General features: G+C 42.5%; 1 protein-coding gene across 3 annotated transcripts in view; it reads left to right on the plus strand.

The window, feature by feature from the left end:
• Positions 1 to 11,532: 11,532 nt before the first annotated feature.
• Positions 11,533 to 19,731, plus strand: part of Slain2 (SLAIN motif family member 2) — a 63,958-nt gene continuing 55,759 nt past the window's right edge. For 2 of the 3 annotated variants that reach the window (XM_048363883.1, XM_048363884.1), the window contains exon 1: positions 11,537 to 12,260. In XM_048363883.1, the coding sequence (XP_048219840.1) occupies positions 11,872 to 12,260 (389 nt within the window). In that variant the 5' untranslated portion in view covers positions 11,537 to 11,871. Of the gene's footprint in view, positions 12,261 to 19,731 lie in introns of all 3 variants that reach the window. The other variant, XM_048363885.1, reaches the window with a different exon arrangement.

Raw genomic sequence — 19,731 nt, forward strand, 5'->3', positions numbered from 1 at the left:
TCTGTGTGGGGCTGGGAATATGGCCTAGTGGCAAGAGTGCTTCCCTCGTATACATGAAGCCCTGGGTTGGATTCCCCAACACCACATATATAGAAAACAGCTCTGTGGCTCAGGTGGCAGAGTGCTAGCCTTGAGCAAAAAGAAGCCAGGGACAGTGATCAGGCCCTGAGTCCAAGGCCCAGGACTGGCAAAAAAAGAAAAGAAAAACCATAAAATTAATACTGAGCTTGAACCAGTTTAATTCACCTTATAGAGAATTTAGCAGAGTAACTAAGCACTAAAATGCCTGGCCAGGGCTGGGAATGTGGATTAGTGGTAGTGTGCTTGCCTAGCATGTATGAAGCCCTGGTTCCAATTCCTTAGTACCACATACACAGAAAATGCTAGAAGTGGTACTGTGGCTCAAGAGGTACAGTGCTAGCCTTGAGTAAAAAGAAGCCAGGGACAGTGCTCAGGCCCTGAGTCCCAAGCCCCAGGACTGGCAAAAAATAACAACAACAACAACAACAAAAACGCCTGACCAATTAAGAAAACAGTTCTCAAATCAGGTATTTCATATCTCAACCAGAACTTTGCATTTCAATGATAATGTATATAGACGACTCTATGCCTCTAAATCAGTGTTAATACTTTTTTACTTTCTGTTCTTGAAACTGAAGAAAAATCATTTCTATTTTTTTCTCATTTTACTCTAAGAGAAAGCAAACCATTTTAGCCATATTTAGCAGTACAGCTAATCTATAGTAGTGAATGTAAATAAAACAAATTGAACACTTTCTCATGTGAGGAAAAGAAGGCCTATTATTAACAAAGCCTCATTTGGAACTACATGAAAGATGCTAATTAATGAGAAATGGTAAACAACTTCACAACATCATATTTTTTTTACTATGCTCATTCAGAGTAAGAAATACCATTGATGCCATGCTTAAAACAATTTAACTATTTACTTATGTCCATTTAGCGCAGTGTTGTCTTAGAGCACAGAACTGCACAATATTGATGCACAATGAAATAAGTACAGAAATTGGGATTGAGCACTTAGAAACAATATGACAGAACACCTTTTTGTCCGTTGAATCTAATAACAAAACACTTAGCTCCATTTTGTATATGGTGTATGTGTATGAGCACGTGTGCACACACACATTGGGACTGGGACCTGAACTTGGGACCTCACAGTTTTGTTTAGCTTTTTTGTTCAAGGCTAGCATTCTACCACTTGAGCCACATCTCTACTTACATATTTTAGCTGGTTAGGCCGGGGATCTGGCTAAGTGGAAAAGCGCCTGCCTGCAGAGTGCAAGGTCCCAAGTTCGGTCCCCAGCTCTGGAAAAAAAAAAAGAAATGCAAGTTCATATTTCAGCTGGTTAATGGGAGATTTATTGAAGTCTCTTGTATTTGTCTGCCCATGCTGGCTTTAAACTGCAATCCTCAGATCTCAGCTTCCTCAGTCTCTAGGCATGAGCCACCAGCCTGGCCCACTTTGTACATCATTTTAAAGTTTTCCTATAAAGCCATCATTTAGTATAGTCACCTATTGTTGCTTTTGCTCTTAACTCATTACTGAGCATATAGAAATATGGAAGAATTATAGGTCATTTATTAAATAGCATTTATTGAGAAACAGATTTGAGATACATAATAATTCTAATATGCTAACCATTGCCACTCTTCCCATATTCCTTTGACAATATTGTAGGTTCTATTAGCTTTTGAGCCTCTGTTGTGGAACTACAGGGGACTAAAATTAGTCAGTCTAATAATATTTGATCCTAATAGTACCTTACCCAGGAACCTGGAGCTGGGACATGGAGTGACTGAGTGATTAGGTCACAGTGGGCACATGAGCTAAAATGTCAGCTTGTTACAACACCATACCAAAAGCCAAACGTAAGCTCAATTAGGAAGGAAACATGGAATTATGATTAAGTGGATAGTTTAAGTAAAATAAGGGGGAATGGAGCAAACTGCAACATGAAAAAGTCAAGAGAAGGATCCTACCAAAATATGTCTGGTCATATTATTCATGAGCTTAGAATCATGCATCATCTTCTCATCACATGGAGGAGGGGTGGAAATCTGTTCAATCACTCTATAGAATCTTTCTTTGTCAAACTTCATCTTGCCCAAACCCTCTCCCTTCTTCTCCCTGAGTTAGCCACAATGACCTGGTTCCCCTGAAAGCAGACCTATAATTCGCTCAGGGTCTGTTTGTTATGTTCTTCTGCTTTCCTGAATAGCTTACACCTTCACTTCCATAAAATCTCTGCTCAAAAGAGGTGAAAAGCATACCATTCCTGGCCATCTACCCAGAACATCACAAGCCTGGATAACATAAAGATACTTGCTTAGCTATGTTTATTGCTGCACTATTCATAATAATCATGTTGTGGGAACAACCCAGATGCCCCACAATAGATGAGTGGATCCCAAAAATGTACCTTTACATAGTGGAATTTTACACAGCCATTAGAAAGAATAATATTATGACATTTGCAGGGAAAGAGATGGACCTAGAATAAATCATGAGAAGTGAAGTAAGCCAAGCTCAGATAGACAAACGGTGCATGTTTTCTATCATAGCAGGAGCTAGAGCTAAAATACACTGGGATATAATAAATTATACAGGTCTCTAGGCATTTACACAAATGCCTACAGACAGAAGGGGGATACTCTTAGGAGAGGAACAGAAAGGCATTATGCCTATGTGTATCTGATCATATAAAATAATATTTATCAAAATGAACCCTAGGAAATGAAAACAAGATGTTTATTTCTTTGTTGCTGTTTTCGTTTTCGATTGTTCATTTGTCTGTCTCTGGAAAGGCAAGGAGAGGATTGGAAATGGAGGGACAAAGGGTGAACAAATGCAGTACCAAGTACTGTACTGGAAATGAACCATACAACTTGTATGTGGGAATGGGAGAGAAAAAAAATGGGAGAGAGCAAGGGAAGGTGTGACATTGTCCAAAAAGAAATGTATTCTTTACCTGACTTATGTAACTGTAACACCTCTGTATAGAATACTTATAATACTAATTTTAAATTTTTAAAGAGGTTGAAGGTATATCTCAGTGGTAGAGTATCTGTTTCACATACAATAGCCCTTAGTTCAATTCCCAGCCCTGCACCATTCCCGAAGTGGAGAGGCCTATCCTGAGCACCCCATCTATGTACTAGTGCATCTTCTTACCCCCCCCCCCTTCTCTGGTTAATCCTTCTCCATAGTGCTGTTTCTGTGCCTTTCACTTGATCCCTTCCTTCCTTGTTTGCTTACTACTTTAATGGACTTTATTCTGCTTTATTCTTCCATTGCTTCTTTGTTTTAGAATCATAAGCACACATGCATATAGTTTTAGGTCCCTTCCTGATTCTTGTGCTAAAGGTAGCACTATAAACACTCTTTTGAACTAGTTATCTTTGCGATATGTATCTTTCCTTCCTTTTTATTGAACTATAGTCTTTTGTCGTGTGAGTATACTATCATTTGTTCAAGTAGTTGCCCCATCTTGATAACATTTGGGTTGCTCTTAGTCTTTTGCTACTAAAATGATGATGTAATAAATAACCATGTATATAGGATCTTCCCTATTTTTGACAGTTTGTCGCAGACTTAGAAATAAGATTTGTGGACAACTAACTCCCTCTTATAAATGGAGATCATTTGCAAAGTTTTCTGTTCTTTATAACCAAGGAAGTCATAATTGTGAGAGCTCCCATCTATGTAGCAGGTCAACTTCTAGAGAGAATTTACTTCTATCCTTCTAATATTTTTCATATTCCCTCCTCACAAAAATAAACCTTGCCATTTTTCTTGTTGATATAACTCACATTGCACTTTTCACATTGCTTTGTGTACATATAGTCACTTGCTTACATCTCATCTCCTTAGACAATAAATTGCTGCAGACTTAAGTAGCACATTACTCTTTTCTTTGTCATCTCTGACAGTGTACATAGTTTGAGCTACTAATGAATTACCAAATTAATATACACAACAGGTTCATCCAGCACATGACAGTCTCCCCTAAATTCATCCATAAATTAATGTCTAAAATAATACCTGACAAGAAACCTCAGGTGCACTAAAAGGTTGGATACAAAAAGAAAAGAAAAGATGCCTAGTGCTGGTGGCTCACACTTGTAATCCTAGCTACTCAGAAGGCTGCGATCTGAGGATTCTGGTTTAAAGCCAGCCCAGGCAGGAAAGCCGAAAGTGTACAGATTCTTATCTTCAATTAACCACCAGAAAACTGGAAGTGGAGCCGTGGCTCCAAGTGGTAGAGTGCTAGCCTTGAGCAAAAAAGCTCAGGGACAGCACCTATGCTCTCAGTTTAAGCCAAGAAAAAAAAAAAAAAGGAAAAAAGGAAGGAAGAAAGAAAAGAAAAGGCTCCTAATAAACTAAGGGGAAAAATGAATGATGTTCATTATTTGTTTGGCAGTTGATGGAAGTTGGATCTTCTCAAATAGCTCCTGGCTGGTCCTTCAAAGGGACAAGAAATGTTCTGGTCCAAATCTAAGTTTCCAGAGGTAAGCTCATTGCTATGGCCACATGGAAGACCTAGCAGCTACATTACTGTGCCCAGGGAAAAGATCAATTTCCACATGGAGGTGATGACCTTTGATGGTCTTTTGACTAAGTGGAGGAAGTGGTGCTGTTATGTGTTCACATGCCTTTCCTGGGCCCTGACAGGCTATATCTACTCTTGGAGGGAAGTTGTGCAATATTATGACATGACTGAATGTCTGAGTAGTGAAGAAATAGAAAGGCATGCTTTTGTTTTTTTTTTAATCATGTCTATGAGAGAGGTTGAGGAAAATCATTGCCTTTCTACGATATTTGAAAGCACACAATTCCCGATTATATGGTATACAGACCCATATAGTATACAGTATATAGTATACAGACACATTTAACACCATAATCTGTCCTGCCACCAATGCACAGTGATATTTCGGTAATTTGTTCAACAGCTGTCTACAGGTGATATCACATCAAGATTTGGATCTAATATGCAAGGATTCAGAGGATGCTTAAGTGGAACTACTGATAGCTATTTCTGACTTAGGGTTGACTAAATACCTGGCACCTCCTGATCAACTGATCTCGGCTGCAAAAAACAGGCAGTGGCAAAAGTTCAAACAATTTTAAAAAAAAATTTTTTTTGGCCAGTCCTGGGGCTTGGACTCAGGGCCTGAGCTTCCTTTTGCTCAAGGCTAGCACTCTGCCACATGAGCCACAGCGCCACTTCTGGCCATTTTCTGTATATATGGTGCTGGGGAATCAAACCCAGGGCCTCATGTATATGAGGCAGGCACTCTTGCCACTAGGCCATATCCCCAGCCCAAGTTCAAACAATTTGGGGATATTGTGGTGGGAGAATAAGGAGACAAGTCTTCTAGCAATGCTGGTAGACAAGTATGCCAACAAACAGCAGAACTGTCTGGATGGCGGGCAATCACTCTGAGTGCCTCATCTCAGGTAAACCATACTCACTGATAACACGGGAACCACCTGTGCCAGTCCCTACCTTACATCATACCCTCATTTCCAGAGGAGAGTGCAGATGTGAGATGAAGGATCTAGTTTCCAGGAACTAAATGGAGGTAGAATCTGTTTACACATTGGTAGACTCTTGTACATTGAGGAGCCATGTAGACTGGGCCCTAGTCCAGGAGATCTGGTTACCAATTTATTCCAAATGCTACAAACAACCCTTGCAGGCAATAGCGTCCCTATCCCTTTCAATGAAACTGTTCTTCCCACATAAGGTGCTACAGAGGGCATGGAAAGACAAGCTACTGACATCACCTGATTTGGGCATTTATAAAGAATTAACATCTCATCTAGTACTGGACTCGGTACTTCTTGCCTCACATTTTCATATTTTCTTGACATTATTCTTTGGCCTTTTTTTTGGGGGGGGGGGGCCTTGAACTTGGGCACTGTCATTGAGCTTTTTTTTTTTTGCCAGTCCAGGGCCTGAGCACTGTACCTGGCTTTTTTTTTTTTCCCTCAAGGCTAGCACTCTGCCACTTGAGCCACAGCACCACTTCTGGCCTTTTTCTATGTATGTGGTGCTAAGGAATCAAACCCAGGGCTTCATGTATACAAGGCAAGCACTCTTGCCACTAGGCCATATTCCCAGCCCTTCATTGAGCTTTTTTGCTCAAGGATAGAGCTCTACCACATAGCTTCCCTTCTGGCTTTTTGGTGGTTAATTGGAGATAGTCTTTCCTGCCCAGACTTTCCTGCCCCTGCAGGCCTCAAACCATGATCCTCAGATCTCAGCCTCCTGAGTAGTAGGATTAAAGGCATGAACCACCAGTGCCTAGCCTATTCTTTGACTTTTGATGTCTGTAGTCTTATTTTAGGACCTCTTCTACTTTCTAAATTCTAACTCTTAAATTCGGACTAAATTCTGACTCTTAAATTTTCTTCTTTTGTTGTTATGGTTCTGCTGCCCCAGGTCTTTATACTAACTCCTGCCCCATAAAACCCATACACACTGGGCTCTTCAGCCTTTCTAGTAAGAAGCCTGGATGTCAAAAGCTTCATTTCAGAAAACGTATTTTCAAAGCAGATGAGCCTTCTGACCTTTCTCGTGCCTTTTAAGCACTTGGAGTGCTGCTTAAGTAAGTAGTGTTCTAAAAGGGCTTGAGCAAGAGAATTTTTGACTCAAGGATTTGGATTATTCCTTACAAGTTTTCTTCCATCTTCACTAGTTTTCCTAGAACATCATTCAGAAATGATTCATATTACATATTTCCAACTTCAGTATCTTGCTAAAATAAGATTATTAGTTAACAAACTTATCTTCTCATCTGCTATCATAGAAGTAGGCAGGGATAAATTAGTTTCTTTTTTAGCTAAGATGGCAGCCACCTAAAGGTTCAAGAACCTGCTTATCTCTGCTCAGATCATAGGCTTTCTACCATTATATAATGTAATATGTACAACAGAGGACCACCTTTAGAAAGTGGAATCTGCCATCCTGGCCAGGCTTGAGACAGATCTGATTGATGGTAAATGGAAAAATTATAGATCTGAATTCTGGACTTCCTTTTTTGTCCTTCAGATTTCAATTCAGAATTTTTTTTTTTTTTTTGCCAGTCCTGGGCCTTGGACTCAGGGCCTGAGCACTGTCCCTGGCATCTTTTTGCTCAAGGATAGCACTCTGCCACTTGAGCCACAGCACCACTTCTGGCCATTTTCTATATATGTGGTGCTGGGGAATGGAACCCAGGGTTTCATGTATGGGAGGCAGGCACTCTTGCCACTAGGCCATATTCCCAGCCCATCAATTCAGAATTTCTTATATAAATTAACCTTTAAATTTTCTGGGATTCTTTTCTAAGAATACACTGTCCTAAAACAATGAACAGGAAGGCCCTTTGGTAGATACAAGGGAGGCCTATTTTGGGGAAGGATGCTGGTGAGGAGTAGATGAGGAGAAGGAGGAAATGGCTAACCAAATGTGTGCCCATGGAGATGAAAATAAAAGTGGGTGTACTGGATAGGAAAGCTGTGTCAAAGAATGGAGTGGTTTAAAAGCAAGATGATACATTTCTGGAAGTGTGTAGTAGTTTCTAGACTACTTTGGAGTGTGCTCAGTTACACATATAGGATTTGAAGACTGCTAAAATGCCTTTGAGCCATTGACTAATAGTTTTTCATTCTAAATGCTTTTAGTGCTTTGTAATTTTTTCCATACTGTCAGGAGTTTCATTAAGAGTTGATGTGCAAGTGGAAGCAAGTTATGGAGAGGGCCACACCTGCCTAGAAAAGAAACAACTCCTTTATCCAGCAACAAAGCAAGCTTATCATACAAGAGAACACCTGCACAGCCAGTTGGAGTCAGTGGTGATGTATACACCTACTGGCTCTACTCCTTGTTTTTATTTAAGAATTGCTTCAAGAGTGGCTTTTTAAACATGTGCTCACATTTCTGAGTCACCAGAGAAGTGTTGTAATTAACTTGAAAGAGGAAGGTTTGGCATAGAAAAAGACATTCTTTTCTCCAGACTTCTCAGTAAGACTAACCTCAGCAACTCTTTAGGGCTGTTCGCAATCAGGAGATGGAACATGACCTAGTTGTAAGGATGATAGATGCAGGATGGCATGTTGTTCTTTTGGAAGGGTAAAATATAACTTAGGAAAACTAGCTATCCACCATGCTTGGAAATTTTCACTTTAATGATTCAAGACATAACACATTTATCTGAAGTGCTGTTTTAGGAGTTCATCTGACAAGCATTTATTAGGCTTCTACGCAGGACCTGAAGTAACTTACCTGAAGAGTTCCCTGATTGTTGGATACCCAATAGGAGTAAGTAGCAGAGTAGAAGAGCCCACTAAGAGCATACTACAGTCATCTACATAAGAGAAAATGGCAACGTGAACTAAGTTTATGTACAGGTGCTGGGAATTATTCAAAGATACTTTAAATGTAGAGTCAACACCTACTTATGAAATATATTTGATGGATAAAACAAAGTGATGAGTATGAGTTATCGCCAAGGTGTTTTTTTCTTTTGCCTGAGCATTTCAAAGAAAAAAATGGGATGGTATAGTTCAGTACAAGCAGATGTGGGTATGTGTTTGTAATGTGTTGTAATGTTGCAAGTTCAGTTTTGGTCTTCTACATCAAATGTCTGGAACAGTGCTTGCCATATATCAGACAAAAATAAGTTGTGTAAAAAACGAAGATTTAGAGTAAAGCAATTAGATAAAAATACAAATACATATAGTGAATTTTTATTTTTAGGGATATTCACACTCATGAGGTTATCAGAGTTCTTCACTTTTTGGTACTAGATATTGGACTTGGTACTGGTATTGGAGGTCACCCAAAAAACACATTCTGGGAAAAGGCAAGGACCTGAGGGAATAGAGGTCAAAGTCAAGCACCACAGTTATAGTATTGCTTGAACCCACCATCAGGCTTTCTGATCCTCAGGTTGCTCCACAGTACTGTACACCAAGATCTCCTTGCCTCCCATAACACTAGTGCTAACTTCATAATGTTGGTTCAACTTTTTTCCCCTTAGAATATATGTTTTTAGGGTTTTCCTTGAGAAAGTGGACAGTTAAAATCTATGTCATAAACCATTAAGTGCAAACTTAATGACATCAAGCAAACAAGTGCCATCAAGTGCAAACTGCCACATGTGAAGCTGTCCTGATGTTCTCATTATGACATGTCTCTCTGGCAACAGGTTCAGATATATTAGAAACAGAAATGATATTTGTACATCCTATAGATGATACTCATATTAGTTCACAATTACTGTTCGTAAGTGAAGGCATCTTTTGACTAGGTCAGTAAATTTTTTTTTAAACATACTCAAGATATTTCTTCCTCTGGCTATGAATAAACATCTATCTTTCTGGTCCTTGACTTTCAGAACTTACATTCAAATTAGTTTGTGTGTGTGTGTGTGTGTGTGTGTGTGTGTGTGTGTGTGTGTTCATGGGGTTTGGCCTCGGGACCTGGGTGCTGGGTGCTGTCTCTGAGCAGTTTTGCTCAAGGCTAGCACTCTATGAGTTTGAGCCACAGCTCAAACTTTTTTTTTTCCTGGTGGCTAATTGGAGATAAGAGCCTCACAGACTTTTTCTGCCTAGGCTGACTTTGAACCACTATCTTCAGATCTCAGCCTTCTTAGTAGTTAGGATTACAAGCATGAGTCACAAGTGCCAGGCTTTTCTAATGAATATTCAACAAACCAGATAGTGAATGTCCACTCTGTTGGCTATTGTACAAGACATGGCAAAGACCCACAAAAAAAGTGTGTATGCTGGCACTTGGACTTGAACTCAGGGCCTGGATGCTAGCCCTTAGGTTTTTTGTTTTGTTTTGTTTTTACCACTTAACTACTCTTCTACATCCATCTTTTTGGTGGTTAATTGTAGATAGTACTCTCATGAACTTTCCTACTAGAGCTGAATTCAAACAGGATCCTCACCTAAGTTCATACTATTGCATGTGTGAGCTACCAGCACCCAGTACTAAAGTCCATTAAAACCAAAAAAGGGCTGGGAATATGGCCTAGTGGCAAGAGTGCTTGCCTTGTATACTTGAAGCCCTGGGTTCGATTCCTCAGCACCACATACATAGAAAATGGCCAGAAGTGGCGCTGCAGCTCAAGTTGGCAGAGTGCTATGCTAGCCTTGAGCAAAAAAGAAGCCAGGGACAGTGCTCAGGCCCTGAGTTTAAGCCCCAGGACTGGCCCAAAAAACAACAAAAGTTTAAAATGGTTGCAGCATGGAAATCCATCCCTTTGTATACAAATGGTTCATTTTAATCAGATGTATGACAAAAACAAATGAAAAGACTTCCTTGAAAAAAAATGCAACTAAAAAAATAGTGGGAATACCTGTACAGAGCTATTGATCTTATAGTGTCAAAGCTCTTTGTGATTGTCAGGAACAGGTTTCCTGGATGGATGAGCACAGGTTTTATGAAAGATCAACTTTGGTAGGAAGGTTATTCTAGACAAGTGCAATACAACCAGGCACCGGGGCAGCCATTAAAAGTCCTTCCAGATGAGTTGACCACACCCAGGTGTAATAGTACTACATAGGTGTTAGCTAAGGGCGGAGGAGGCAAGAGTGAAAAAGCTGCTGCAAAAGCAAGCCAACTAGTTCACCGCTGACACCCGAAGAGCTGCGATGGTGATGCAAACAGGGCATTTCAGACTGGTTTGGTTTTGCAGCCACCAGTGCTGCAAAAAAGTACCACCCGGCCAGACTTTTACTTTCATTCACCTCAGTATTCTTCATTACCTGTCAACATGTTTGTTAATTTTTCAGAAAGTCAAGACACACTATGTATGAAAAAAGTTTTCCGGCGGGGGGGAGGGTCCACGGAGAGTGCAGAGAAGCAGTTTTCTACGCCTTGCTTCAGTGCCAATGCGTGGAAAACTTCAAATCGGAAAAAGTATGTTTTAACCGATGAAATAATGCCTTTAAAAGTGCTTAGCGTGGTGTCTAGCTCACAGTAAGCACTAACAACTTATGGTTATTATTTTGGCCTTGGACCTCCCTTGGCCTCTGGAGACCCGGGTTTCTCATTTTCAAGGAAAGAACCCGGTCGCAGATGAGCTCTGGGGCTCCAGCCAAGCTCGGACCATCTCCGATTTCAAGCAGGAACCAATTGAATGTTTGCTAAACAAATAAATAAGTAAAGGCTACCCAACGCCCCGACTGAGACCCGCCCACGGGGGTGAAGAATCCGTTCCACGCCCCTCACCCAAGCCCAAGGGTCAAGGCAGACCGATAGCCACGTTCGCAATCTCAGCCCCGCCCGTGAGCAGCCGATCTCAGCTCTGGGTGGGGCGGGCGACTGGAGCCGCACCCCACAGCCGACCTGGCAGGTCCCACCTCCGCCAGTGCTCCGACCACACCCCTTCCTGTGCAAAGCCTCGCCCATACCACAAGGCCCCGCCCACACAGCATAGGTCCCGCCCATCGCCCGGCCCCACCGCGAGCTCGGTGCCTGGTCCTTTCAGCGTCGGCAGGCGGCCACGTCCACTCCCGACGCTCTGAGGTCACCGACGGGGCCGAACTGCAGGGGGCGGAGGGACGGAGGGAAGATGGCGGCGGAGGCCGGATATTGGCGCCGCCTCCCCCAATCCCGGAGCCGGCGCAGATGAGGCGGCTCGGCTGGGGCCAGCGGCGCTTCGGAACCCGAGCCGGGGGGACCCTGGCGGTGGGGCCTGGCCCAGCTCTATGCCGGCGCCTCGGCTAGAGTGAGCGGCGGCGGCGGCGGTGGCGGTGGCGGCGGCGGCGGAGGTGGCGACGCCTGGCTCCTCCGCTTCTCTCCCGGTCGCTGTGAGTCCCCGCGGGTGGCGGGCGGCGGGGCCAGGATGGAGGACGTTAACTCCAACGTGAACGCCGACCAGGAGGTGCGGAAGCTGCAGGAACTGGTGAAGAAGCTGGAGAAGCAGAATGAGCAGCTGCGGAGCCGCTCGGGCGCCGTGCAGGGCGCAGGCCCGCTGGGCCCGGGCAGCCCGCTGCGGGCCGCAGCGTCCGCTCCCGGCTCCGGTACGGCGTCCCCTCGAGGCTTCCCCTTGGGCCTCGGCGTCAAGTCCGGCGGCGGTGTCGGGTCGGGCCCCAGGCGGACGAGCAGCGAGGAGCCGCGGGACGTCACCTGCTTGCTGGCGGCGGGCGAGGGCAGCTTGCTGGACGAGGTGGAGCCGCTGAGGCCCGACGAGCTGGAGCGCCTGTCAGGCTGGGAGGAGGAGGAGGAGAGCTGGTGAGCGGGCGCGGGGAGAGCGCGGGGCGCCGGGCCGGGCTGGGCGGGGACGGGCCGGGGGCGTAGGAGCGGCGGGCCGGGGTCGCCCCGCTCCTTCGCTTTGTGTGGCCGGACTCCGTGCGTTCCTTGCTCTGGCTGCGGGAATAAAGCTGGAGTTGGGGATGCCCAGCGTGTGCAAGGGAAGGGGTACGGAGCTAGTTCTTTGGGGGTTCGGAGACCCTCTGAGTGCTCTTTCTAGTTGGGGATGGGGCGGTCTGTGGTTTTCACAGCTTCAGACAGTCTGATCGCTTGGAGGAGTCAGAGATGGAAAGCTGCTTTGTAGGAAGGGCCCTGCCTTTGTGTGAAATACCGGCTTTGGGGTGTTTTGGATATTGGGGAGGGGTCTGCTTGGTGAGATCTCAACACCGGGTACGCTGGGCTGGAGGTGGGTTGGGCAGACCAGGGTCGTTCTCGTCCGTGCGGAGGTCAGTGTTTTGGACCAGATGAGATGGTGTATTTCTTTCTGGTGGGTAGGGGGAGGCCGTGTGAATCAGCGCTCCCCTTGGGGGATGGGGTGACGCTTTGTGTGAAGAGGGCAGAGGATGGTGTTGCTTTGTGTGAAGAGTCAAGGGTGGATCTAGAGCCCTAGCTCCTTTTTTATTTTTATTTTTTTAAAGCAAGAATTGGGCCTGACAATTTTCAGAGCTGTGAAGTGATAATTATCGATTCGTCTAGGGGCAGAGAAAGAGTCCTGCTTAAAAGTCTACAAAATTTCTTGATGAACTCGTGACCCATACCTTGATAGCACTTTCACTAATAGAAAAGGCTTGGGAGGAAACCTCTGCCCTCTTCATTTTATTGTCACTTAAAGACATCTGTGGGAAGTTATCTTTCTCTTGATTCATTATTTTTAAACTTTTAACTTCTAGCTCAAAGACCCTTTCTCATCGTTTAAATGGAAACTTACAACGTAGTGAACTCAAAAGTCCTTCATAGACCGATATTACAGGCCTGGAACTTTGAAGTGTTTTTGAGCTTTGCCTGGATCATGCCCTGGCTTTGCTACTCACTGGTCATATGACCTTGGGAAAGCTACTTTGAGCTTCACTTCCCCCCCCCACCCCCATTTGATAAGGCAAATTGTAGTTCTATAGAGTTGTAAAAATTAAAGTAATTCATTGTATACTTTTAGCTCTAGGACTGGCATAGAGTAGGTTCTACCTACTGTTACTTTTAAACCCAGTTTCTTTTTTTTTTTTTTTTGGCCAGTCCTGGGCCTTGGAGGACTTAGGGACTGAGCACCATCCCTGGCTTCTTCCCGCTCAAGGCTAGCACTCTGCCACCTGAGCCACAGCGCCCCTTCTGGCCGTTTTCCATATATGTGGTGCTGGGGAATTGAACCGAGAGCTTCATGTGTAGGAGGCAAGCACTCTTGCCACTAGGCCATATTCCCAGCCCTAAAACCAGTTTCTTAAATCAAGAATATTTAGTGTGGTTGTAAGTGTAGTGGGAGATTCTAAAGATTGATGCTGAGAGCTAAGAAGTTAGACAAGATAGGATATATGCAGTGAATTGTTGGAAGACTGATGGGACAAGGACTGACAATTCCTAGAAGCTGGCAAGAAATAAAGGTCTCAAGTATTTGGGACAAACTTTGAGGAAGTGAAGTGGCATTGGAGTTGGGGTAGTGATTAAGAATACCATTTTATCCTGTGACAACTACATGTGGGATTTTTGTTTTTCTTTTTTCTCTGGTCCTGGGGCTTGAACTCAGGGGCAAAATGCTGTCCTTGAGCTTTTTGCTCAAGGTTAGCACTCTTCTATTGAGCCACAGCTCTTCTTCCAGCTTTCTGGTAGTTAATTGGAGATAAGAGTTGCACAGAGTTTGCTACCACTGCTAGTTTTGAATGGCAGTCCTCAGATCTCAGCCACCTGAGTAGCTAGGATTATAGGCATGAGCCACTGGGGCCTGGCTGCATTACAAGGAGTTATTTCTAAATCCCTCTGGGAAGATGAATAACAGAGGTACTCAAGAATATATGATGTCAAACCTTTATGCTTTTGCCAGATGATAACGAAGTATTATTAGAACTGACTGTGGTAATGACAGTTTTTCACATTAAGGAAAATCACATCCTACCAAAGGAATCCTGGGCATGCATGCACTTTAAAAGAACCTAGAATCATCCAAATATCATCTCATGTCTCCACCAAGTGATGATGATATTGATGCTCATAATAATGAGGATTAGCTGCACTCATGAGCCCATTTTAGATTATGTATTATTAGAACACATCGACTCTACTTGGAGAAGCCGATTAAGACTTTGGCTAGTTTGGTTGCTAAGCATAGAATTTGTTAAAGTAAAACAAATGTCAGAAGTTTCTTTCAACGAGATTGCTCCTTACTGCTTTGATCTGGCTTTTTTACAATTTTAATCTTTTTGGTGTTACTAGGGTTTGAACTCAAGGCTTCTGGCTTGATATTCAGGCTCTATGCCAGTAGAGCCACACCCCTATCTAGTCCTTTTGATTTTAGGAATTCTTTGAATAGGGTCTTGGATTTTTGCCTGGGCTAGCTATTTACATTTCCTGTGTAGCTGGGATGACAAGAATGCACTCCACCTAGCTATTTTTTGAGATGGACTCTTGTTAACTTTTTTCCCTGACTAGCCTTGATTGTTGCTATCTCTGCTTCCTCTGTAGCTGAGATTATAAGAATGTACCACGGAAGCCAGGTGCTGGTGGCTCACGCTTGTAATCCCAGCAACTCAAGGAGGCTGAGATCTGAAGATCATGGTTCGAAGTCAGCCTGGAAGGAAAGTCTGTGAGACTCATCTCCAGTAAACTACTCTGAGGCCAGAAGTGGTGCTGTGGCTCAAGTCTAGCCTGGAGCACAAAGAAGCTCAGGGACAGCACCTAGGCTCAAAGGTCAAGCCCCAGGACTGCCCCCTCCCCTCAAAAAAAGAGAGAAGAAGAAGGATGTGCTACTGCACTGGCCTAACTTCATATCTCATATTATAGATGACTTATGCTTTTTTCTGAAAAGATTTGTGTGCATTGAAAGTTGAAGGGCTGGGAGTGTTGGTCAGTGGCAAATACTTGCCTAGTATGTATGAGGCCCTGGGTATATAGTTCCCAGCACAGGGGAAAAAGTTGGATAAATCATATATTTGTGGTTGGAGCTTGTGGATGCAGTGGCAGAAAGATTTACAACTAACAAGAATTTTTTTCTTAGCCAGAATTTACCTTCTGTGCCTTTTAACCATTATGCTTTTTTTTGCCAGTCCTGGGCCGTGGACTCAGGGCCTAAGCACTGTCCCTGGCTTCTTTTTGCTCAAGGCTATCACTCTGCCACTTGAGTTACAGCGCCACTTCTGGCCATTTTCTGTATATGTGGTGCTGGGGAACCGAACCCAGGGTTTCAAGTATAAGAGGCAAGCGCTCTTGCCACTAGGCCATATCCCCAGCCCTCTATGCTTCTTTTTAATCTAGAGAAATGTTTTGCTTCAATTTTACATATCACATGTTGATAATACTAGTAGGTATTATGTGGAAAAATAACTAGGTTCTGGGATAAAACCAATTTATGAAAAACAGGAGTCAACAAAAATAAACAGATTTAATGTTCAACTTTTTTTTTTTTTTTTTTGGCCAGTCCTGGGGCTTGGACTCAGGACCTGAGCACTGTCCCTGGCTTCTTTTTGCTCAAGGCTAGCACTCTGCCACTTGAGCCACAGCGCCACTTCTGGCCATTTTCTGTATATGTGGTGCTGGGGAATCGAACCCAGGGCCTCATGTATATGAGGCAGGCACTCTTGCCACTAGGCCATATCCCCAGCCCGATGTTCAACTTCTATATGATGCTAATGTGGATTGAGCATACTAAGAGTTATGATTTGTTTCCTAAACTTAAATTGGGTTCTTAAGGAGCTAGTTAACACTTTATAGAATACTTAGGCAACTTTGACAAACTTTTGTGAGGGAAGAGGGACCCAACTTCCTTATATAAGATATATTTTATTTCATAACTGGTACACACATGCATATGAGTAACTGAAACCAAAGCTTCACAAAACTATAGTTACTTGTACTATAAGTGATACACTGATATATTTTTCCTGTTCTATTTCATTAAGGAAAAAATGCTGCCACTTGGTAAGCTGTCTTTGTGACTCCCCCCACCCCCCCCATGAACCCCATGAATGGATTGTTAACTCTCACTTTGAAAAAGAAGGTTCTATAACTCAGAAAAGTCTAGGGAAAGGAACTGACCTTATTGTGTATCACAGTATGTGAGAGTGTGCTTGTTTACAAATATTTTTGCATTTAGTTACATTTAGTTTTTATACAGTTATAAGGTATATATAGTTTTCCACTTAAGGGAACTTAATCTCCGTCTCAGCCTCAAATAAAATACACAGTAAATGATGGAGCTAAGATTAGAATCCAGGTCTATAGATCATACAATGCTGTTGCCATTGTTTTTCTACATATAATATTGCCTTTTCCACATGAGTGGTCCCTTTAAATATTAGAAAACTGCTGTCATGATCATACCCTTCCCCACAATACACTCTGAACATTCTCTTCTGCAGAGTAAATCCCAGCAGTTTCTTTTTTTCTTCTGTGTGTGTGTGTGTGAATATGATGGGAAAGTTTATTAGGAAAGCAGAACACTTTCAGTTCACTGAAAGAGGGTCATCTCTAGGGTGAGACTGGCAATGATTTTTACCCTCTTGAAAGCTTTTATTGAAGTGTAAGAAGCTTAGAGCATTAAGTCCCTCCCCAGACCAGCCCTTGGTTTCAAAGTCACTGTCTCAAGTCTCAAGTTTAGGAGAGTTTTACTGAATTACATGGTTAACTGGACTTAGCAGGTGGGTCAAAGAGTGCTGGTGGCTCATACCTGAAATCTCAGCTACTCAGGAGGCTGAGATATGAGGATCAGGATCACAGTTTGAAGCCATCTTGGACAGGAAAATGCATCCAATTAGCCATCAAAAAGCCAGAAGTGGAGCTGTGGCTCAAGCTCTAGCCTTGAGCAAGAAGTACAAAGATTCAGCCAGGCCCTGAGTTCAAGCCCCAGGATCACCAGCGCACACACAGGTCTGTTTTTTCATAAACTACATGTTTACCCAGATTAATCTGGAATGAAGCCTTTCATTAATCTGTTGGTGAGTGGAATACTCAAAACACCCATCTTAGGACATTGATGGGCCACATAGGCTAGTCACTTTTAAGTTGGAAAGTTTAATTATATAATATTATTTCTCTGAGACCTCATGATCTCATTCTCTATTTTAAGCTTCTCATTGCATTTCCTCACTTATGGGTAACTGCTACCTATCATTTCCCCTTCAAGGACTCAAAACCCCTGCACTCTTTTAAGGATGGGAAATTGAAGTCCTTCTTTGGCTACTTCCTGCTGTTACGGAGCAGCATAGGCCTAGGTCAGGAGTCTCTTGTCCTTGCTGTCTGTCAATGTAGACAGGGGGTTCCCAGGTTATGGGTGATCCAGGGGCCCCAGTGGAGAGGTACTCCTTTGGGGATCATGAACAATAGTGGTTGTGTTTAAGGAAGAGTCATGCTGCTGAAACAGAGCAACAGGTTTGGAGCAGTAAGGCACAGCATCAGAGTAGGATCTCTCACAGATGATTATAACTAGGAACAGTATAAACATTGTTGGTTTTTTTCTCCATGTGAATGTAGAGACTAAGGACTATAGATTATCAAAGTTTTTGTAGAATTAGACATTTCATTGATCTGGGCTATATTGTCTGAAGTGTCTGGAATGTAAACACATTTAGTTTTAATCAGAGTGCACACATGGCCTTGTGTTATGGTTAGGATGTAAAGAGCCATCATGTTTTGAAGTATTGCTTGTCTTGTCATTTTACCTCAGTGTTTAGTTAGTCCTTAAGCTGTATCTCTTAGAGTTTTGTATGCTGGAGATGAGAGGAAATAAATTTAGTTAAAATATTAGTAATTTGAATTCCAATAAGGAGGAGTAGCATCTGGGTTTTTCCTGGAGCTATGCTAGAAAGGCAAAGGCTCAGCTTCCTGTCCAGTAGGAAAGTAGACAACCATGGGCATCAGGTAACGATGTCTTAGTTACTTTCAAAAAGATAGGCACAAGTGACTCTGTCTGGATTCTCCTAACATCTCCTCTTGTCTGAATAGTTTTCTCCAAAATGGTTTCTTTGTGGTCCTTTATGGTCAGGATGAGGTTTCTCCTTGTTGGTGGGCTGAAATGCTCAGTTGGTCTTCGATCATATTGGAGGTGAGTGACAGGTAAGGTAGTAGTCTGTACCAAAAAGACCATTTAAGATGTAATTTCAGTTACAATGGACATCTTAGTGTTGTCTGAGCATTTACTGGCTCAAGGCCTTTACCATTAGTATGCTCCTGCCTCTTCCAACACCTGATCCAGACAGCAAATTCCTTTACTCCATTCAGGTTTCTAATCTTCTAATCCACCCTTGTCATTGAGGCTTTGATTATTCCGTCTAGAACGACAGTGTTCCCCATTCTTCCATTGTTTTTCTTCAAGTATTATTTTTCCTCACAGTATTTATCTCTGCCTAAAATTAAGTAATTAAAATTTATTTGTATATTGCTTGTCTTCTGAGTTCATATATAAGCTCCATAAATCAGGGTTTTGTATCCTAAGTGTCCCACCCACCCACAGCAATTACAACCCAGAATGAACACATTTAAATTCTCAGTATCTCTAGTTTTTCCATCTGTACAATAGAGATCATAACAATAAATCAACCTCATAGAGGAGTTGTGGCCTTTTCTGTTTTTTTCAAGGCTGTCAGCTACACCTGTAAGTCATGTCCAGGCCTGACTGCCTCTCTGTTGCCCCATTTCCCTGTGCTTGCTGTTAAAGCTGTGGTGGATTTTGGCTGTGTGGTATGTGGCAGAATGTTAATCCCTACCTACCTATAAGTCATTTTATATTTTCTGGCACAACTGGTAATTTTCATCTTTTTATCACGTTTCTTATTTGTTCAAATACTTCCTAAGCTCCCCTACGAAGAGTGTGACAAGTTGGGGTACTAATAAAATAATTGACAACTGTGTGAGTTATGGGAATATGCTGCACCCTTTTCATTAGTAGAGGCCTAATTGTAACCAAAGAAATTTAATTTCTTCTCTAGCAAACACTGACATTTCTGTTTAAGAACCAATGCTACAGAAAAAGGAAATATGAAAATGATCATGTATCCAAATACATTAAGAATTCTCTGTAATAGTTCAAATCTAGTCTGTGGCCAAAATTAAAACTTTATAAATGGATCATAAATTTCAACTAGTACTGTGCTTGCTTCTAATTCTGTTTGGAATTAAGGCTTCAGATGCTTTTCAGAATGATGTGAGTTACAAATAAATAGAAAAAGAGTAAAAAAAAAGATGTAATTTCATAGCATATACCATTTTCAAGCATACAAGTAAGTGACTTTTAATATATTAATAAAGTTTTACAACT

Source organism: Perognathus longimembris, chromosome 16 (genome assembly GCF_023159225.1).
Source record: "Perognathus longimembris pacificus isolate PPM17 chromosome 16, ASM2315922v1, whole genome shotgun sequence".
NCBI lineage: Eukaryota > Metazoa > Chordata > Mammalia > Rodentia > Heteromyidae > Perognathus > Perognathus longimembris.